The following is a 23,290-nucleotide window of genomic DNA, read 5'->3' as shown; positions in this document are numbered from 1 at the left end:
GGCTGTGCCAGGTCTTAGCTGCGCCATCGGGATCTTTGATCTTCATTGCGGTATGTAGGATCTTAAGTTGTGGCATGCAGAATCTTAGCTGTGACATATGGGGGCATAGTTCCTTGACCAAGGATTGAACCCACACCCCCTGAGTTGGAAACATGAAGTCTTAACCACTGGACTGCCAGGGAAGTCCCTCATGTATGTAATAGTTTTCATTTGACTTCTGCTGGCCTTCTCAGTAGAATGTACCTCCTCTAACATCTGCCTGCAGTTTGGGTGTGGCCAGTGGGAAGCACTTGCATAACCTGGCCTCCCAGAAAAAGGGCAAAGAGTACTTCTTTCCTTAGTTTTCGCCCTGTTGGGTGGCAGGGGCTGGCTTCTAATCTCTCCCGGGGCAGGGTCCCTCTCTGAAGCTGTAGCAAGTCTCTCAGGTTCCCAGGACCACTCCTCCCCTTGCCCCCTCAGGCCAGGGTGGCAATGTCTCCTGCTGATGCCAGCCATGTGGTGCTACACTGTCCCACGTTGGCTTCTCTTAATCCTCCTCTGTTGCCCTTCTGTTTAGTCACTAAGTCATGTCCGACTCTTTGTGACCCCATGAACTGTGGTGTGCCGGGCTTCCCTGTCCTTCACTTTCTCCCAGAGTTTGCGCAAACTCATGTCCACTGAGTCAGCGATGCTACCATCTTACCCTCTGTCACCCCCTTCTCCTCCTGCCCTCAGTTTTGCCCAGCATCAGGGTGTTTTTCAGTGAGCTGGCTGTTCGCATCAGGTGGCTGAAGTACAGAAGCTCTGAGAAGCAGAGAGCTCTGAAGTCAGGAAATCCTGTATTCAAATGTTGATCTTGTCAATCCATACTTTCTTGACCTTGGGCAAGTTTTACTTAAACTTTCTGTGTCTCAGTTCTCTCATCTGTGAAATGGAGATGAGCTCTCTGCTTTCCAGATGGCACTTGCGTAGATCCCCTGTAGCTCACTGATGACTTAGATCCCCTCAGTAGATCCCCTGTAGCTCACTGATGACTGAGCTGGAGTGGCTTGCCGCGTGCTCCTCCAGGGGATCTTCCCAACCCAGGGATCGAAACTGTGTCTCCTGCGGCTCCTGCATTGCAGGCAGATTCTTTACTGCTGAGTCACCAGGGAAGCCCCTTAAGATCATAAGATGACTTATTTCCAAGATGTGTGTGTGTTTTCTCTGCTTCTCAGTTAAGTCATGAATCATCAACAGGAGGAGAGGTAAAAATTGATCCTTAAGGGACAAAAATAAATCTATATTTTACAATGGTCTGTGAGCTCTCCAAAGTCAAACTCTATCTGACATAATCGTATTCCTTAGGATTTAACTTTTTTCATTAGGAAGAAATTAAATTAAATTATGTATTGTACATGTCATGTTATAGAATTTAACTTAATATATTTAGGCTTGGTTAACTGGTTTAAATATATTAAATTAAAATATTTTCCTGAGGGGGTAATGATGAACAAAAAAGGTAAACACTACTATAGGCCCTTCTTCAGAACATGTTTAAATATCTCTAGCAAAGAAAGGAAGGGCACAAAAAACTGTGCATTTTGTTGCTGTTCCATCTTTAATTTTATGAGTGATGAGAGGAGCTTGTGTTCTTTGATTTAACCAATCTTTTTTAAAAAAATGTGGCTATTAAGTTGTAGTAACTCAATATTAAAAGTAATTTTCATAGAAATTTGTCCTATTGTCAATAGCTGTGGCATTAAGGCAGCATCACTCAGTTTCTGACAGCAGAACCTGCACACTCCACAGCAGTGCCTTCATTCCCACAGCCCAGAAGAACCGAATTACAGGCCTGATGAAACACGTTATATTCATGATGATGACTTGCAGTTAAATCTACAGCCAAGACCTCTTCCTTCTGAGCCTTTGTCCTGTTCAAAATGCCATTTATTTCGAGAAACCTCTAGTTATTTCTGTTGAGCATCAAATGAGCTGTCAGCCTGCTGCCTAAAATGAAACTGCTTGTTTCTGAGGACCTTTCAAAGTTTCCTTTAAATGTGAGGTACTTAAACAACCAGAGCACAGTCTGCAACTCCATCCCTCTTTAAAATGTGTGACTTGGGCAGGTAACCTGACAACTCTGAGCCTCGGTTCCTTCATTCTTATATGTATACATATTTGATATACAATATTATATTAGTTTTTTTCTCGGTCATGTCCAGCTCTTTGTGACCCCATGGACGGTAGCCTGCCATGCTCCTCTATTCATGGAATTCTCCAGGCAGGAATACTGCAGTGGGTTGCCATGATGATTTAATATTTCTATTTATCACAATATATATTTCTATATATAGCAAAATGGTCACTACAGTAAGTTTAGTTAACATCCATCACCAAACATATTTACAAAATTGTTTTGTGTGATGAAAACCTTTTAAGATCCATTCTCTTAGCGACTTTCCAATAAACAATGCAGTATTATTAACTATAGTCCCCATGCTGTACATTATATCTCCATGACTTATTTATTTTATAGCTGGTAGTTTGTACTTTTTAACCCTCTTCTCTTTTTCCCACCCCACCACCATCTGCCTCTGGTATCCACGAGCTTTTTTGTTTGTTTGCTTGCTTGGTTAGTTTGGGATTTTGTTGTTGTTGTTTAGATCCTGCATATAAGTGAGATCATGTGGTATTTGTCTTTCTCTGTCTGATGTATTTCACTTAGCAAAATGTGCTCAAGTTTACGTTGTCACAAATAGCAAGGTTTCCTTCTTTTTTATGGCTTACTAATATTCCATTGCATGTATATACCACATTTTCTTCATCCATTCATCTGTTATGGACACTCAGATTTCTTTCATGGTTCCTTCATCTTGAAAGTGGGAATAATGATGTCAGCCTGCCCCACCCAAGGAAACAGTAAACCACAAAGTGGTACCAAATGACAAGCTTTTTCTTATCATGATGAAGCAGAAGCCTCAGTATTTTCTGTAAATAGGTTTATTACTAATGAGAAGCTGTACTCACTCTGTTCCATCCAGCTGTCTGTTCTTCCACACACTCTTAACCTGACTACTTGGGCCCATCCTCTAGATCTCTGCAGAGAGTTACCTCCAGAGACCCTCCTTGACCCCCAGCCGAGGCAGCCCCTGGTTATAATCCTTCACAGCACCCTTCAGTGCACTTCCATTTATAACACTGCTCACCATCCATGCATATACATTTATTTCTGTGATTACGTATAAAGTGTCTGTCTCCATTCCTGGAACAGAAGTTCCAGAGAGCAAGTTCTTCATCGGCCATGTTCACAGCTCTTGCCCTAGTGTCCTGCACAGGGCCCAGCCCTTAGTGGGCATTCAACAAATATTTATTAAAAGTGAATAAACTTGGGAATTCCATGGTAGTCCAGTAGTTAGGGATTTGTGCTTCCACTGTGGGGGACACATGTTCTATCCCTGATTGGGGAACCAGAATCCCTCATGATGTGAGGCCAAATTTTTTTTTTTTTTTCAAATTTTTTTTTAAAAAGTGAATAAACATGGCTGTCCCATTGAAAACTCCCTTTCCCAAAATTTGAAGGGAAAATCTGGGGTTTATCTTCTCTTCCTAACTTTCCCCAAAGAACCTGACCCTTTTCTTCTTAAAAAAAGAAAGAAAGAAAGAAAGAAAAATAGAGAAACGAGAGCTTAACTTGTGTTGAGACATTGTTAAATCTTCTTACTATACATTTAGAGACTTCATAAGTGAAAAAGTAAATCTTAAGAAACTGTCTTCCTTATAATTATCTGCAAAAGTTGGGACAGGGCTGACAGAAGCCTTTCTCTTGAACTACAGTGACCTTGAACTTGGTGACCAGTCTCGTGACAAGCCCATCTCTTACTCAGGGTGGGCATGGTTTTCCTGGGCAGCTCGACTTGTTCTGGAGTCTTCCTGGTCCTCCTTTTCTTCCCTATTCCCCATTCCCAGGCCCCTGTCAGGCACTGATCCCTTAGGAGAATGAATTTGGCATCAGCTGAAAACTAAAATATGATACACAAATCCGTTTTCATTTGCTTTCCCTTGGGATTAGTGTGGACGATCACACAGCTGTTATCTATGATTAAGCATCTGGCCTCTGTACAGTACTATGTTGGGTACTGAGGAAAATGATCAAAAACATGGTTGTTGGCTGACTTCCACTTCCAAATAATATGGGGGAATAGATACTTTGAACAAATTCCTACAACAAAAGACAAATTCTGGATCAAATAATATAAATGTCCTATAAATTAATAAGTGACAAGAAAATAAAGGAAATCCCCTAAGGTCAAAAAGAAAAACCTAAAAAACTGAGGGAAGGAGGAGAGAACAGACACTATGGGTGCCCATCTATGGGATGCACCTATTTTATTTTATCATTTTTTTATTAAAATTTTTTATTTATTCTTTTTGGCCATGTCACTTGGCATGCAGAATCTTAGTTCCCCAGCCAGGGATCAAACTCATGTACCCTGCAGTGGAAGCTCGGAGTCTTAACCACTGGATTCCTGGAAAAGTACCTGCGCCTATTTTAGTGACTGAGAGCCTTGGCTTTTAAGACCCTTACAGGGCCAGGAGACAAGGACTGTGGCTCCCCCTAAAACTGTATTGGAATTGATACCCCAGTACAAAACTGGGATTGTCAGAGGGGTACGCCTTGAATGAAAGAGAAGACTAGAAAATCACAGTCCTTGGCCTAGAAGACAAGGAAGCTTGTCTGCCTGGGCCTTGGCTCTGGATGCAGCAGGTAGAGTGTGGGAGGAGATTGTCCATGAGAATTTGTAACCGCAAAACTGTCCTCACAGAGTTTTGGATTTCACACTACCTGTCTGGGAACCCCTCTGCAGAGTCATTAATATCAAAAAGTGGTTTGGGGCTGGTAACAGCCTTGGGGGTGTCTGGCAGAAGCAAAGGCAAACATTTCTGGGAGAACACTCTCAACCCAGCTTGCCTTTCCCACAGAGAGAGCCCCACAGACCTTGTGCCCAGGAACACAAATCCCAAAACATGCAAAAACAAAACATGATTTCATCCATCTTGGGAGTTTACAACCACTTAGAAAGACAAGGCACACATTCAACAAAATGCTATGCTGAGATCAATTTCACCACAGACTTTGCAGAGCTGTTGCTTTAACCCAGAATTTCTCAAAGGCAAATCTCTCAGGTACCATGTAGATGCTAAAGAAGAAAACTTTTGTGTTGCAAGACCTTTTCTATGCCCCTAAAAGTCACCTATGACTTGTAGATCCCACAGCTAGCTCTTAGCAAGCACCTGAGAACCAGGAGGCTTGTACTTGCACAATCAGACAAGGCTTGCTGGAATTCGGGAACTAGATGTTTAAATATTGCCCACTGTGGAGTTGAGAGCCCACTGGGGGCTTTCAGCCAGACCACTGGGGTTACAGCCTCTGCTTTACCACTTCACTTATCACTCAGTGCCTCCGTGTCCCCATTTTAAAAACCATGGGAGTCACAGGGCTGACTTCACAGGTGTGACGAGAGGATTGAGGTTCATTCATTTCAAGAAGTCAGCCAAGCGCCTGGTACTGTGTTCAGCTATTATTATTCTCATTATAAACTGCTTACCAAATCTAAATGATTTCTCATCAGGGATGCACTCAAATACTCACCTGAAAAAGCATTCAGAAAGTCAATTCTAAAGTCAAATCAATTCAGGTACATTGTCTCCTATAGGAGCAATTTATCTTCCCCTCTCCAACAGGATGAACCAGGTCTTCCCTTGGGCTAGACAGAATTCTTAGCTGTAACAATCAAAAACACAGTCTGTATTGGGAAAAAGTTGAGAATTTGTACTTGATCCAAATTCAAAACTTTTAAGCTTCCGAAAACACCATTAAGAAAATGAAAAGACAAGTCACACCCTGGGAGAAAACATTTATATATCATGTGTTTGATAAAGGACTTGTATCCAGAATAAGAACTCTCAAAACTCAAGAAGACAAACAACCCCATTAAAAAACAACCTCATCAGAAATTCCGTGGTGGTCCAGTAGTTAGGACTCCATGCAGTTTCTGCATAGAGCTCTGGATTCTGCAAACTGCAGCACAACCGAAAAGAAATAAAAAAAAAAAAAGTACATCCTTAAAAAATGAGCCAATTATTTGAATAGCTATTTCACTAAAGATGGTGTAGGTGTAATTAATATACACATAAAAAGATGCTTAATGGCATTAGTCATAGGGAAATGCAAAATAAAATCACAATGAGAAACACTTCACAGCCACTAGTGTTGACTTAAAGGAAAGACTTTTCCTTGTATTCCCTGGGCAATTCTGCCCTGTTCCTTCCAAATGTTGATTTACCTGTGTTTTTTTTTTTTTTTTTTTTTTAAGGAGCATATAATTAACATATAACATTAGTTTCATGTATACAATACAATGAACCAGGATATGTTTATATTGCAAAATAATCACCACAATAGGTCTAGTTAATATCCATCACCACACATGGTTACACATTTGTATGTGTTTTATTAAAATGAAAAGTTCCGCTAAGATTTGTGTCCATCTTTTCCACATACCTACCCTGGGAAGTACCAGCACAATAGCTGTCACAATGAATAGGTAATCACTTCCCTCATGACACTTGCTTCCTGTCTCCGTCTCTCCCAGCCATGCCATCTTCTCCAGTTAGAAAAGGGCCTTACCAACTGGTTCCTCTGTCCTTTGCTTCCTGGTTCTTAACTGTTTATCACATGCCAGATACCTGTGATGAGCTTTGGAGACATGGTGGTGAATAACACACGGGCTTTTGAAGGGCTTTGTTTAAGGTAAAAATTGTAGAGAACAAAATTGATAGGTAAAAATGTTAGAGATGAAGTTCAGTGGGGGGGGTGGGGGGATTGTTTGTTTTTGCCTTCTTCTGGATTTCCTCAGTAGAACTGTGAAATCTCTTTCTCTCTCTGAGGTTGATATGATCCTTTTCCAATATCTTCCTTCTTTAAGTTTCCTTCATTATCTGTTTTTGTTAGTCTCCTATTGGCTTCCTTCTTTGTTTTTAGTCTGATGAATTATACTCTAATTTCCTGCTTCTTACTTCACCCACAAACAGCCCAGATTTAAATACTGAAAAAAAAAAAAAAAGTGTGAAAGTGTTCAAAAGAGACAAACTTCCAGTCATAAGATAAATAAGTCCTAGGTATGCACAGCATGCTGAGTATAGTTAACAAAACTGTATTGTATATTTTAAAATTGCCAAGAGAGTAGATCTTAAAAGTTCTTATCACAAGAAAACAAGTTGGAGTGATGGATATTAACTAGACTTATTGTAGTGATCATTTTGCAAAATATACATATAACAGATCATTATGTTGCATACCTGAAACTAATATATGTCAGCTATATCAAAAAATTTAAATTAATTTTTAAATCTGAAGGAAAAAAATCATAATCTATAGAATAGAAAAGTGGGCTGGGTTATGTTATTTTTAGTTCAGTTACAGAATCAGCAGAATTTTGATGTCCCTGATGGGATGTAGGTTTGCCTGCCTTAACCAACAAATTACCTGACAGTGAGTAGAAAATATCTCTACATTTTGTTTAACAGAAAGGTTATCATTATCTGCAGTGAGAATTAAGAGCTCATTCCAATAAAAACTTTTTACCCCCTGAGGGGGCCCTGGGCTATGGGATACAGGAGTTCACACTGTTGGAGGAACAACACGTTCCAGGTCCTAACACAGTGCCTTCCTGCCCCAGTACACTGGGACTTGAACCTCTAGGAACGAAACATTGAGATACTGACTGTGCAATTTGCAAAACCACCTAAGTTGTTTGCAAAGGACTTTTTTTTCTCTTCCAAGCAAAGAGCTAAATTTAGCAAAAACAAACTTAAAATATAATCCACAGGAGGGGGCAAGAGGGAGCCCCCTGGAGTGCGCTCACCGGTCTGTATCTTGATCTGAACCACGGGGGAACACTTACGATTCTTGCACTTTATGTTTCAGATCTTTCAATATATAAGTTTAAAAATAGAGGTGGGTGGTGGTGATGGTTAAACACCACTGTGAAGGTACTTAATGCCACCGAACTGTGCACTTAAAAAACACTTAAAACGGTACCTTTTGGGTACATTTTACCACAATTAGAATGCACATATTTAATTTAGTGCAGTTCAGCGTCATATATTAAAGGATGGTAATCAGCCTCAGTGATGGCAAAGTTATCTTTGCCACCTCTCTGCTTGGAGAATTTACCTTGACTCCATGTTCATTTTCCCAAATTCCCTCCTTCTCAAAGACTATAACTTTGAGTAGAAAATGGGGTAATATCTGCAAGTGTGGCTCCTGTCTGGGCCTCCTCCTGACTCTGGCCCGACCCCACCCTCATACTCTCCTCTGCATGCAGGAACTTCCAGGGTGGGGGAAGCTGAGGCCTCAGGTTCAAGGCCAGGGCAGGGTGCAGAGCAGGGCGAAGAGAGGAGGGAGAGGCCCGCCAGTATCTCTGCAGTCCTCCTATCTCTGGCTTCCCCTCACCTCTCCTCCCCCAGCCCCAGGCAGGAGGCCAGCTGTAAACTTTTAGATGAGAAAGAGACCCTAGGTCATCAAGTTCCATTTTGAATCATTTTGTGTTTTAATGAGAAAGCACAGAGACGTGAAGGGCCTTTTCCTGGGTCACACAGCCAGCTGGAGGCTGAGCCGGGACTCAAGTTCAGGTCTGTTGATGCCCGTTGCTGTAGCTGCTGTGCCCCTCGAATGCAGCCCTCTCCCTATGTTGCTTCAGAGCCCTTCTGTCCCTCTTTCCTCCTCTATTTCACTTTTCTGCCAGGGCATTTTTAAACAACAACTTTATTGAGGTATAATTCACGTATCAAAACACTGGCCCATTTAAAGTACACAATCCAATGTTTTTGGTATTTTTTTGTTTGTTTGTTTTTGGTATGTTGAGAGTTGTGCAACCACATCAATTTCAAAATATTTCATCACCCCCAAAAGGAAATCCTGGACCCATTAGCAGTCACTCCCCATTCCCCCCAATTCCCCAGCCCTAGGAAACCATCAATCTAGATCTACCTTTTTCTGCACATCTCATATAAATGGATTCCTACAACAGGTGTTTTTTTGTGACTGGCTTCTTTCACTTAGGCTTGAAAGGCTCATCCTTGTTGTAGCTCTCCAGATCACCGAGTTGTTCTGGTCACAGCAGGTGGAATAAGGAGGCAGAAGGAAGAACAGGAAAGAGAATTCGGAGGATCACAGCACGGCAGCACAACGAAACGAAGGTGAGAATCTCTCCTGAGTACACCCAGGCAGGCTGCATCTGTGCTTTACCTCATCTCATTTAACCTTCGCAGCCTGAGAGCATCACTATCCACAGTTCAGACGTGAAAACTGAAGAGGATTTCAGTAGCTTTTCCAAAGGAATGCGAGTCATAAGGAGCAGAGCCAGCCCACTCTCTTTCACTAGATACTCCAGGTCCCTAATGGAGCTGTCAGATTCCAAAAGTGGGGATTTCACAACCATGGTGGTGGGTGACTTCCGGCCAATCTTTAAAAAATGGTGGGCACTTTTTAAAGTTGTTGAAAAAGTGCTCTTAAGTCACTTCACTTCCTTAGCCCAGAGGTTCCCCATTCAACACTCACACATTCCTCAGTGCAGCGCTACTTCTAAGAGCAACGGAAGAAAAAGACCTGCATGTGCAGCGTAGGCGACTGCAGAAAGTGTGGCATCCTGATGCCATTGCTATGGGAAATGGACTATCAGGATATAGTCTCCAGATACACACAGTGAACAAAAGCCATGTGCAGGAGGACAGTGTATATATTATGCTACCATTTGTATGAAAAGTATGTGTGTGGGAGGGAGTGGAGAATAAACATAAGCAGACACACACACACATCTATTTGCCAGAAATCCAAAAAAATATAAAACCTGGTTGCCTGTGTGGAAGGGAACTGTGTGGCTGGGGCCAGTGGTGAAAAGAGACTTCCTTCTTGAGCTTTTTGAATCTTTTAACTTTTGAACCATGTGACCATATTACTTATGCAAGCATACATATATATTTTAAAATCCACTCCTGCATTCAACAAATATTAATAAGACATTAGAGCATGACACTGGGCTTCCCTGGTGGCTCAGACAGTACAGAAACTGCCTGCAATGCAGGAGACCCAGGTTCAATCCCTGGGTCAGGAAGATCCCCCGGAGAAGGGCATGGCAACCCACTCCAGTATTCTTGCCTGGAGAACTCTGTGGAAAGAGGAACTTGGCGGGCTACAGTTCATGGGGTCGCAAAGAATTGGACACAACTGAATGACTAACACTTCAGGGCATAACAGGTGCTAGTCTAGGTGCAGGAAATACAGCTGTGATGAACAAACAAACAAAAAAGTGGAATATGCTCTCGAAGACTCACACCTCCTTGTTTCCAAGTGTTTGAAGAATGAGCACAAAGGCCAACTCCTTTGACAACAGTCATAACTCCTTCATAAGCAGGAATCTTCCTCTCTGATTTTCTTCAGCATTTAGTCTGTATCACACTTAACAAGGAGTCTCCTGCCCCTTTGTTTTGCTCGATGTTTCTTCAAGACTGCTCAGTGATGATCACCCTAATTCAGTTGCTATCACCCGTTCGCAGTTATCCAGGATTGTCCTGGAACTCGCGAATATCCCACCTCTCCATTTCCGTCACCCACTTGTCCCCACGGCCACTACTGGGGGAACAAGAGAAGAGCAACCCCACCCCTCCTAGCATGGTTAAGAAAGTGAACCTGCCTCTACCTCCAGCTCTTCTCCTTGTCATTGTTTTTTCCCCAGATCAGGCAAATCACTTAACCTGGGTGTGTACCTCAGATTTCTCATCTACAAAGTGCAGCAATGACAGGACTATATCAAGGGCTGTTGTGATAATTAAATGAATTAATATGGAAAACACTTACAACAGTGTTAGGTACATAGAAAGCTCTATCTGAATTTTGTTACACATTGCTTTATTATTTTTAGTCATTTGTTCCCCACCTGTCATCCCCTGCCCCTCAGGTTCAGCCAATCTTAACTCCTTCATTTCTGGAATACATTATACATGCCCAACCAACCTTTATCCTCAGGCTGGTCTGAACTAGATGCTCTTGCTTTTCCTTCCTGCCTAGTAAGGCTAGGCTGTCACATAGCTCTCCTCTCCGCCCCAGGTCTAAGACACTTCCACAAGAACACTTCGTTTACACGGCTATCTCTCCTTGTAATCATGAGCTCTGCCAAGAAAGGGTCTATGTCACCTTGTTTATCCTTTAACCCATCAGCCAGTAAGGGCCTAGGGGTGCCGGTAGGGGAAGGTCTGAAGGGCGAAGGCAGGACCACCATTTTACACCAAGCCTTCCATTCACAAAAGACCTTGTGTATACCTCCAAATGCATTGCCCCATTTTGAATATTTTCATTAAAAAAAGAAAACTACCAGGGCCTCAAAAAAAAAAGAAAGAAAGAAAGAAAAGAAAAAGAAAGCTTACAGCATGGATCCACATACTTTAAAAAAAAATTGAATTATAGTTGCTTTATAGTATTGTGTTAGTTTCAAATGTACAATAAAGTGATTCAGCTATACATATACATGTATTTGTCAGATTCTTTTCCACTAGAGCTTATCAAGAGATATTGAATATAGCTCCCTGTGCTATACAGTAAATTCTTGTTGTTTATTTTATATATAGTGGTGTGTATCTGTTAATCCCATACTCATAATTTAGTCCTCCTCCTCCCCTTCCCCTTTGGTAACCATAAATTTGTTTTCCACATTCTTTTTAGGTAAAGGACCATACAGAAACTATTTTAGGGCTCCTGAGCCTTATGGCCTCTGGGGCAACCCCTGCCCTTCTGTCTCCAACGGCAGGGCAGCTACAAACAGTGCAGAAAGGACCGGTGCCTCCAGGCAAAGCAGCGAGACAGGTAAGAGCCCGGGGACTGCGAGGTCACAAAACACGACCGGAGCCAATTGCAGAAAAAGCTCGAACTGCTTGGTTTATTGTACTCAGTATATTCAAATTAATCACACCCAATATTAAAGAGAATAAAGGAGTTCACGAACAGCCCCGAGGAGTGGCGAGGGCAGGGAGGCGTCCTCCAGGCAGGCATACCTCGCCTGCGGTTCAGCAAGGAGCGCGGGGGCCGGCTCTCTGAATAATCAGCTTGGGCTCCGCGAGCCGCACGGGAAGCTCCCAAAGCGGGCAGAGTCCGCAGGACTTGCACTCGGAGGAGACTCCTCCCAGCGAGTGCACTTTGACCCCATCTCCAGTGAGGTACCGCCCCCAGGGGGTAGCATTACACCCCAGCAAAGTGCACAGTCTGAACCCGAAGTCTTTCCGCGGACCTTTCAAAACAACTTACCTACCTAATTTCACAGTTTATTCTAAATTACAGATTCCAAGTCTGACATCAGACATTTACAAACAATCAAGATGGGCGCCACACGGGCCGCTGTGACTCCATCTTTTCTTTCCCTGTTTCTAACAAATCACTCGTTCTGTTCTAAAAGATACGGGCAGGAATCGTTAATAGCACATCACAACACTGGGAGTAGATGTGCTCCAATAAAACTTTATTTATGGACACTGAAATTTGTATGTCATGCAAATTTCACATGTCGCAAAAATTGTACTTTTGCCTTTCCATTTTTTTAAATTTTTTTTTCCATTTATTTTTAACCCTTAAAAAATGTAAAACCCATTGTTAGCTTACAGACCATACAAAAATACATGGTCAGCTGAATTTGGCCTTCATGCCTGTTAGCTGGAGGACTTCTGGTGCAAAGGTTTTTCTTTCTACTTCTAAGAGAATTTGGGGAAATGGTGTTTCCAAGGACCCATAAAATTAAGGTAACCATTTTTAGCAAATTAAAATACAAAGCATCTAGTTAAATTTAAATTTCAGAAAAAAAAAATTAAATTTCAGATAAACAAAGAATAATCTTTTTTAATGTAAGATGTTCTATGTGTATTTTATCTGGCACCCCTACTTCAAAGAGTAAATCGTACAACTGGGGAACTTGGGGAAGTATCCCCAGGGCATTGGTTTCAGGAGCCCCTGCAGATACCAATATCCAAGGATGCTCAAGTCCCTTATATAAAATGATGCAGTCCAGTGAATACAGGAGGCCCTTCGAATACCCGGCTGTGAAACCCACACATAGAGGTCCAACAGTACTCTCTAGGTACAAGAATAGCCATCCCACCCTCTACCACGTGCTCCCCCCACCCCCTTCCTGCAGGGTCAGCCAAGAGTTTGCACATTACCACGTGGAGATCCTTTTGAGCTCACCACGTGTACGGGAGAGCACTGACAATGCCTGCCAATCACTGGGGAAGCCCCAGGGTTTTCCGGACAGGAAATGGGGTGTGAAATGGGTGCGGAGACTTCTAGCTTGGGCCCAGGGTCCCTCCCAGCGGTGTAAAAATGCAAGATGGCACACATAACTTGAGGCAAACCTACTGGGAGGACCCCAGACAAGGATCCTTTTCCTTGGGGTGTTCAGAAAAAGAAATAAGTGATTACATTTCACAAGCCAGAGCGTGTAGGTTGGCACTCTGATCATTTCCTTATTTTTCCCAGCTTTTATTGGGGTTTGTAAGTAATAATAAATAAAAATGCTCCAGCCTCCTCTCAGTAAGTTTCCTGGAAGCAAAGAAGGGCTTCATTTGGGCTTCGGAACTGTGGAAAGCAGGAGGAATGCTTTCACCAAGGACAGCATAGGGCAGGGAGGAATGTTAGGGATGGAGGAGATGAGCATTCCAGGCATGAACCCTTAAGGACAGAGTCAAGGCTGCAAGAGTGTCCCCATCTTGAGACAGTCCCAGCCCTCCCTTGGGAGATTTACTTATAGTTTATATCAGTTTACCACCCTTTCATGATTTGGTTCATTAATCCAAATACTGCTCTCCTGAAAGCTTGCTTCTTCCAGGAATCCACCCTCCCCACTCTCTTCTAAACTCTTAATGTCACCTCTCAATTGGAAATGGATCCTGCAGTAACTGGAGACATCTCTTGAACTGAATTTTTACTGATGCTTCCTATGATGGTATATTTCACTGCTTTGTCTTGTTTTCCTGGCACCAGACACATGTTCTTAAAGTGTTCCTGACTTCATGGTTGGTTAAGGGTGTTTTGGCCCTTCAGGTCACAGCAGCCAACTCTAGCAATAACCATATTACCAACTGGAAGCAGTCTTTATCAGTAGTAGCAGTATCCAGGCAAGAATACTGGAGAAATATATAAATGAATATAATTATTTGTTTTGTCATTTTATAGTTAAAGGCGGTTTTCAAATAATTTGTGTCAGTAATTGCTGTGATTGTTCATTGTTGTGTTCATTGTTGTTCAGTCGCTCTTTGCGACCCCATGGACTGCAGCACGCCAGGCTTTCCCTGTCCTTCACTATCTAAAGAATATGCCTGTAATTCGGGAAACCCACGTTCAATCCCTGGGTTGGGAAGATCCCCTGGAGAAGGAAATAGCAACCTGCTCCAGTATTCTTGCCTGGAAAATTCCATGGACAGAGGAGCCTGGATTTTGGGCTACAGTCCATAAGGTAACAAAGAGTCAGACACGATGAGCAACTAACACACAGATATACAGATGATATCTAATGGCAGAAAGCAAAAGAAACTAAAGACCCTCTTGATGAAGGTGAAAGACGAGAGTGAGAAAGCTGACTCAAAACTCAACATTCAGAAAACTAAGATCATGGCATCCGGTCCCATCACTTCATGGCAAATAGATGGGGAAGCAATAGAAACAGTGACAGATTTTGTTTTCTTAGGCTCCAAAATCATTGTGATGGTGACTGCAGCCATGAAATTAAAAGAGGCTTGCTTCTTGGAAGAAAAGCTATGACTAACTCAGATAGCATATTGTAAAGCAGAGACATCACTCTGCAGAGAAAGGTCTGTATAGTCAAAGCTATGGTTTTTCCAGTTGTCATGTACGGATGTGAGACTTGGACCATAAAGAAGGCTGAGTGCCAAACAATTGATGTTTTTGAATTGTGGTGCTAGAGAAGATTCTTGAGAGTCCCTTGGACAGCAAGATTGAACCAGTCGATCCTAAAGGAAATCAACCGTGAATATTCTTGCAAGGACTGAGGCTGAAGCTGGAACTGCAATATTGTGGCCACCTGATGTGAAGGGCCAACTCATTGGAGAAGAGCGATGCTTGGAAAGATTGAGGGCAGGAGGAGAAGGCAGTGACAGAGGATGAGGTGATTGGATGGCATCATAGACTCAATGGACAGGAGTTTGAGCAAACTCTGGGAGATAGTGAAGGACAGGGGAAGCCTGGCGTGCTGCAGTCCATGGGGTCGCAAAGAGTAAGACATGACTGAGCGACTGAACAACAATGAACAATCACAGCAATTACTGACACAAATTATTTGAAAACCGCCTTTAACTATAAAATGACAAAACAAGTAATTATATTCATTTATATATTTCTGTGCTACTATTGATAAATCACTCTAGATCACTTCATTTCACTTGTACATGTTCAGTGATTTTCTAAATAACTTAAGCTTTCTTATTTAAATGTCAAAACTTACATTTTAACTATTTTTATTGGGGAAAACTATTTTTACTCTTATTAAACAGAGGGTAAGGAACTGAACATGATTTAATCTTTATTGATAACTCACTGAGCATTACTTGTGAAAATCAATCACTATATAGTCATTAAGCAGTAATATTCCCAGGGTCAACTGCAGGCAGTAGACCTCCATCCTGAGGAACACAGACCAGCCTTCCCTCCCTATGGCTGTGCTGTCTCCTCCCTCCCATCAGCTCTAACCCCTGTTGTTCTGCCCACATGCTGCTTTTGAAGTGTCCCCTTATTGTCTTCCTAAGAGCCCGAGACTGGCTCCAGATACTCTGATCGTGTGAGGATCGTATGCTTTGTGACAGATATTTGCTATTCAGAGGCCCTGTCACTTATTTCCAGGTTCTGGGCTGAGCTCCTAGTTACTGACCTTGTTGGGAACAGCTTTCTTGAGAGGAAATAGCAAACTGCCGGGATCCTAATACCTTTCTCCTTGTTCCCCTCATCTTCTTTTTTTTTTTTTTCCCCTCATCTTCTATGTATGCTTCAAAATTCCTCCCAGAGAATTCCAAATCAACAATGGTTCACACTTAGATGGTGCTTATTCTCTCGCAGGCACTCACCGAAACCCTTTACATACATCACTCATTGCAGCTTTACAAGACTTCTCAGCTTATTTGCAATTTCCAGATGAAGAAAGGAAGGCACAGAGATGGCAAGTGACTTGCCTACAGGCACACAGCTGGTAAGTGGAAAAGTTGGGGCTCTACCCAGGCAACCTGACTGCAAGGCCTGCATTCGTTTGTCCCACCCACCCTTTCCAGGATTCTGACTGCTGTTATCCATCTCTGTTGATGTTGGTGGGAACTGAATGCATAGAGGAGGATTGATGGTAATGAGGTTTCACTGTTGTAGCCTCAGGCACAGCCATCTTTCTGAACAACTAGGTCCCTGCCAGTATTATCTGCTTTCAGATTTCTCCTCTCCTCCAATCCAAACTGCAGTTAGAATCAGCTATGAGCAATGATCCAGTATCTTCTGTGTGGCAGACATGGTTCCAAGCATCTTCTAATAGCTTGGATCCCTATGAAACTGTCATCTCCTCATAATTATACAAGGAAGGCTCAGAGACCTTAGTGGCTTGTTCAAATCACACAGAGATTGGCAGACCCACCATTTTCATTCTTCAGACACCTCAAGGACAAAAACCTCCATCATTCTCCATTTGCCTATAGGATAGAAGCCAAATTCCTCCCTGGCAGGCAAGGTGCCATATTATCTTTCCAGCCTTATCTCCCACTGGGCTCTAGCTTGACTCCACTGTTCCAGACTGGCGTGTCTGTGCCCTCTCCGCCAACCCACAACTTACTCCCAGAGCCCTGCCATCTAGCCCTGGTTCCCGCGACCTAGAATATCTTTTTTTTTTTTTTTTTTACCTTTGTGCCTACTCAAGTCCTGTTCAGCCTTCCCTCTCACACAGGGTTCTCCTTCATGAAATGCCCCAAGCCCCAGGAATCTCACTTCCCCCTTGATGCCTCCTGCTCAGACCAGCCCCAGGTACCAGATCATTTGTTAAGGTCAGCTGACTCGTGAGGCCAGGCTCCACACATGCAGACCCTTTAGCTGAATATTTTGTCTTTCTTTGTATATATAGTTAGAAGCATCACAGAGAATTTTCCCTGTGAGCTGTTGTACCAAGAACTGGGGCAAAAACTTTGCGTGGACACAGTGCAAACTAGATGAAATTTATCATTGGTGTTTTCTAATACAGCTTCTCTTCCTCCTAAGTTATTCTAGTAAGTGAAGGCTATATCCATGTGCTTTTTCACTACTCTTTTAAAATTTCAAATATGTGAATGATAATAGTAATGGCATACATATTACTGTGTGCTACATGCTCTTCTAAGCACATTGTGAGTATTAACTTAGTTAAGCCTAAAAATCCTTTGAGGTAGTTGTTAGTATTACTCTCCTTTTACAGATGAGCTGACTGAGTCACAGAGTGGTTAAGAAACTTGCCTAGTATCACATAGTTGGTATTCAAAGCCAAACATTTAATATGATGCTATACTGCCTCACCAAGAAAATAATGTATTGTTTCTGATGGTGACAGTAATGCCTGTTTTTAAAAAAATCAGATAATAAACAAAGTAGATGTATTATAGAACTGTGATAACTGGAAAACAAAACATATAATAATTCATTGTGAGACCAGCTTGGGTTCCAAATTCTAATGCTAAGAATGCTGGTGATCTGGGGTTGACCACAGGGCTGACAGAGTCTGCAAGGCCCAAGCTCAGATGTCATTTCTTATCACCTGGCTACAAGGGAAGAGACAGGAGGGAGGACACCAGAACATGGGTCTGCTCTCAAAGAAACACACAAAGTATAAGGAGACTATCACCCATAGTCCTATAACTCATGGAGAATTAAATAAACTACTAAAGCAGATATTAATACACATTGGGTCCTATTGCAGAAATGGAACCATATTGTACATCCTGAGTTTTTTTTTTTAGTTAAAATTTTAAATAGCTTCATTGAAGTATAATATATAAACCATAAAATTCTCTTGTTTTTTTTTTTTAATTCTCTTGTTTTAACCATACAACTATTTTAGTAAATTTACAGGGTTTTGCAACCATTATCATGATCCAATTTTAGACCATTGTATCACCTCCCCAAAGATTCCTTATACACATTGGTACTTACTCTTTATTCCCACTCCAGCTTTGGAACTGCTGCTCTTTCTGTATTGATTTGCCTGTTCTGGACAGTTTGTATAATTGGGGACATACAAAAGAATTTGGGTTCTTTTATTTATCATAATGTTCTCAAAGTTCATCCTTACTGTAGCATGTGTCAGTACACACCATCCTTTTTGATGACTGAATGATATTCCATTGTGTGAATATACCAGTTTTTTATTCAGTCACCTGTTAGTGGACATTTGGATTGTTTCAAATGAATAATGCTGCTATGATATTCACATACAAGTCTTTGTATGGACATTTTTTCATTTCTCTGTGGTAAGATATTTAGGAATGAAACTGTTGGGTCTTTTGGTAAAATTTTCCAAAATTGTTGTGCCATTTTGCATTGCTACTAGCCATACATGAGAATTCTAGTTTCTCCACATCCTAGCCAATATTTGCTACTGTCTATGTTTTTGATTATAGCCATCCTAGTGGGTGTGACGTGATATCTCATTGTTTTGATTTGCATTTTCCTAATGACTAATGATATCATACATCTTTCCATGTGCTTATTGGTCATTCAAATATTTTCTTTGGTGAAATATCCATTCAAAAATTTGCCCATTCTTCAGTTGGTTTATCTTTTTATTATTATATCACAAAAGTTCTTTATGTATTCTAGGTACAAGTCATTCATCAGATATGTCCTATATTTTCACTTTCTTAATGATATCTTTAGAATCACAAAGGCTTTGAATTTTGATGAAGTCAATTTATCAATTTTTTTCTTTCATTGCTTGTGCTTTTGGCATCATATCTAAGAAGTCTTTGCCTAACCCTGCCATGTTTTAGAATTGAACTCCCTTCTTCCTCCCACTTATCAGCATGCCCTGGACGTCTTTCTACCTTAGTAAATCTGCACCTCAGTAAATCTGCAGGTCGGTACAGATCTGCACCATTATACTTCAGAGTTTTGTTTTGGAAAGAAGAGAGGGAAGAAAGGAGACAACAGGGCCAAACTATTCAAAATATTCAGGACAACTCTGTTCATCCTTGAGGTCTTCCCATTTTCCTTTTGTATTGTCTTGTGTCTGGTACCTTCTCTGTGGTTTGTGAATAGAAACTTTATTAGGTTATTAACTTCATCACAACATTTTATGTTTAATATCTTGGTCACACAGTTTCCTAGCCCCAAATTTCCTGTAGGAGGCTTAAGTCCCTCCACCACAGACTCTAGTGAGGGGATGCTCGTAAGAAACATGTGAAAAAAAAAAAAAAAGAAACATGTGTTCCCCTGTAATTTGGGATTTGACAGCTGCTGCTTCTGGCATTGACTTCATTCTCTGGAACTGGACTTGGCCTTGAGAGTGATGCAGCTTTGGGTAATGTATTAAAATGGAAATATGGAAAAAGAAAAGTAAATAGTAGATAACAGTAATTGGTATGTGTGTTTTAATGAAAGTCTGATGGATATTCCTGAACAAAATAGTGGTTATCATTTAACAAACTCCAGATTGAGACGAATGGTTGCATCCTGGCCCCTGTCCTAAGTAAAGTTTTGCTGGCTTGATGGGTAGGATATGAGGTATCGTGTAAAGCTAGATGCTTCTTTAGGAAATAATTTTCAGAGTGAGGAAACTAATGGAGAAAATCCAGGCTGAGGGAAAGAGCCTGTGAGAGGGGCCTCAGAATAAGAATGGGAAAGGCAGGCTAGATTTCAGAGCTCAGGGCTGAAAATGCTAATCTGCTAAAAAGTGAAAGTTGCTTAGTCGAGTCCAACGCCTTGCGACCCCATGGACTATATAGTCCATGGAATTCTCCAGGACAGAATACTGGAGTGGGTAGCCTTTCCCTTCTCCAGAGGACCTTCCCAACCCAGGGATCAAACCCAGGTTTCCCACATTGCAGGCAGATTCTTGCAGCTGAGCCACAAGGGAAGCCCAAGAATACTGGAGTGGGTAACCCATCCCTTCTCCAGGGGATCTTCCCGACCCAGGAATCTAACGGGGGGTCTCCTGCATTATAGGCAGATTCTTTACCAACTGAGCTATCAGGGAAGCCTAATCTGCTAAAAGAGAGGGTCAATAGACAAACATTTTGATGAGAAGTCAAGTGGGATGGCAGGATCCTTTGGGGACCTAACTCCTACTGTTAGGGCCAAGAATTTGGAACTAGAGTACTAACACTGGGAAGAAGCAAGGCAAGCAGGGGAGAGATATAAGGGCAGCCCCCAACCCCCACCCCAACCCCTGACTGGACAATGGCCATCCCAAGGTTAGAGACATGGCAATGAACAAAAAGGGTGCGTAAAAATCAACAAAAAGCTCCTCTAAGCTGACAGGTAAACTACTCAATATATGAGGCTGAAAAATGCAGAGGGAGATCTTTCAAAGTCCTTTAAGATGCAGCCTCGGGTCCTTAGCTTCTTTTTTCATGTGGAAAACAATACAAAACCATTTCAGGAGCCAACTGCTGTGTGCATGGAATATGGAATATACTGGAAGACTAAGAAACAGTGAGACCAGCTAGATGCTACTGCAGAGATTCAGACATGAGGAGGGCTGGCCTGAGAGGGACACTTGGGTGTGCAGGAAGAATGGGTTGGATTTGCTGTGCAAGTGCAGAGAGAAGACAGGAATGGTGGGGAGTGGCAGTGAGGGGAAGGCTGTAAGAGGATTTGGAGGTATAATTAAAATGCACAGATCTTAAGTGTGGAATGAATTTTGATAAATGTGTTCATCTCTGTTCCCCGCAACCCCAACAGAGGTTATTAAAAGACGGAATTTCCAGTGCCTGCAGATCCTAAGTGAAGCTGCTTCAAAGGCAAGAAGCTGTAAGCCACTGAAGAGAAAAGTAAGGACTAGAACTCTAGATTTTAAAGTCATATGCAGCCAGCAGGTGGAAATCTCTTGAGCAAGTGAACACAGGTGCAGGAAGAGGCAACTGGAGAACAGGTCCAATCTGGGGTGCGCATGGACCCACTCTCCCACCGTGGGTTTTATTTGCTGATATAAGGGCAGAGGCTTCTCTTTGTTCAGGCCTTCAGCCTCAGACTTATCTTAAATGAGGAAGAAACTGCTTTCTGAGCTGGCCTCTGCCAAAGTCCGTCCTATGGAACTTGCAGAAGGGCGTCACTGGGGGGAAGGGAGCGGGAGGATCCCAGAGCGGGGTCTGCACCTCCTCCCATCAGCCTGCACAGCTACCTTGCTGAGCTGGAGCCCAGCTCCCTCGTGGAGCGTGTTCTGGCAGCCTGCCCGGGCGCCCCGGGGAGCGCCTCTGCTCCAGGTGTGCGCTCACAGCAGCCCTCCAGCAGTGCCCTCGGTGTTTGCAGCCTCTGCAAGCTTGCACGCAGAGGGAACACAGTGGCGAGAATTGGGGGGTGGTGGGCGTGACGGCCCTCCCTAGCGCTCTCTCCCGCCCAGGCAGTCCCGGGAACGTTCTGAAAAGTATCTAAAAGTTCTGTGCCGCGCGCGCGCGCGCGCGTAAAAAGAGGGCACAACCCCCCACCTCTCTGGGCGTTGCGAGTCCAGACCTCGCCAGTCCAGCTGCACCTCCCGCTGCAGAACGTACGCGTCCTGCGCCGCCTCCTCGCCAGCCTCGTCGTCGGCCGGGTGCGCCCCTTGCAGCTACCAGAGAGCCTGCGCTACTCCTTGGGGCACCATGCCCAACGATGATGCCGCACCGTCGGAGGCCCCGCACACCCCGGGGGCACCACCGCAGGGCAAGCCCGGGGGCTTCGGCAAAGCGGCCGGGGCGCCGCCCGGGACCGCTGGCGGCGGCGGCGGCGGCGGCTCCGGCCCCGGAGCGTCGGGCGCGGGCGCCGTCTCGGGCAAGAAGTCTCCGCGGCTGCCCAAGTGCGCTCGGTGCCGCAACCACGGCTACGCGTCGCCGCTCAAGGGCCACAAGCGTTTCTGCATGTGGCGGGACTGCCAGTGCAAGAAATGCAACCTGATCGCAGAGAGACAACGCGTGATGGCCGCGCAGGTGAGTGCGGGCGTCCGGAACCGGGCTTCAGCCCCGAATTTTTCGAGTAAAGCCCCTCGGGTTCCGGGGGCGCCACGTGGGGCGCGGGTTCGGAAGGAAGGTGGCGGTTCTTGCCGACAGCCACTGCGCACTCGGGGCCGGGGGTCCTAGTCACCCGCGGACGCCGCGCTCCGAGGGCCTGGACTCGTCTCCGATGCCGCAGGCGGAGCCGGGGAGGTGCGGGGTTCACTCGGCTCCCGAAGCTCTGGATCCTAGACCCAGCGGGAATTGTGGGGTTCGCCCCTTCGGGGATCCTCTGGCTGTCTTGACTTCCTCTTTCAGAGCTAGCTGAGAGTTGCAGGGTTCGCTCTGCTTGGGAGTCCCCGGGATCCCTAAACTCATCCTCCAGCAGGGAGTGGCGGGGTTCGCGCTGCTGGGGAAAGGGTCCCCGGGATTTCTGACTCCGCCTCCAGCAGCGAGTTGTGGTGTTCGCCCCTTCGGGGAGCCGTGGGCATCCGACCTCCCTCTGAGCAGAGTTGGGGGGCTTTCCCCCTCGGGTCCCTGACTCCGCCCCGAGCAGGGAGGTGCCCTTATAATTGTGGGGGGTGTGTTGGACGGTGCCTTCTCAGGGTGCTGGGTTCGGGGGAAGCAGAGACCCGGCCGGCCGCAGCTTCTGGGGATAAAGCGTCGCGGCGGGAGACTTTGCTTTTCTGGAAAAGTCTCCGTAACGGACGCCGGCGCGGCGTGGTCCCGGCTATGCTCTTGGCGCTCTTTTTCGTATCCGCCGCGGCGCATCCTGGCTCAGCCATTTTGAGCACTAGAGAAATTTCATTTGCGCTTTCAAGTTTGCTGTCTCGCCCGAAGATATTCAAGTACAGGTTACTTTGAGTGTGTTTTAAAACACACTTTAAGAATTTTAAACGTCCACGGAGAGGAGAAAATGCAAGCATTTGAGGTTTTGTCTGCTGTTCCTGGTGTGTGGGTTTTTTTAAAAGCGTCCCAAGCAGGGCAGTACTTTTGTACCTTAACAGAAATAAAGTCGTTGGTATCCTAAAAGAATTTTTAGAAGAGAATAATACAAATTCTTTCCAGCTAAAAGTTGTTCCATCCTTTTAAA

The 23,290-nt window shown here is 43.8% G+C and overlaps 1 protein-coding gene across 2 annotated transcripts in view; it reads left to right on the top strand.

The window, feature by feature from the left end:
- The first annotated feature begins 21,676 nt into the window (after positions 1-21,676).
- Positions 21,677-23,290, top strand: part of DMRT1 (doublesex and mab-3 related transcription factor 1) — a 93,777-nt gene continuing 92,163 nt past the window's right edge. The window contains exon 1 of one of the 2 annotated variants that reach the window (XM_043891109.1): positions 21,677-22,194. In XM_043891109.1, coding sequence (XP_043747044.1) covers positions 21,871-22,194 — 324 coding nt within the window. In that variant the 5' untranslated portion in view covers positions 21,677-21,870. The remainder of the gene's footprint in view (positions 22,195-23,290) is intronic. The other variant, XM_043891108.1, reaches the window with a different exon arrangement.

Source organism: Cervus elaphus, chromosome 29, assembly GCF_910594005.1.
Source record: "Cervus elaphus chromosome 29, mCerEla1.1, whole genome shotgun sequence".
NCBI classification, from domain to species: domain Eukaryota; kingdom Metazoa; phylum Chordata; class Mammalia; order Artiodactyla; family Cervidae; genus Cervus; species Cervus elaphus.
The sequence above is the reverse complement of the archived record's forward strand: the minus strand, read 5'-3'. Positions and strand labels throughout refer to the sequence as shown.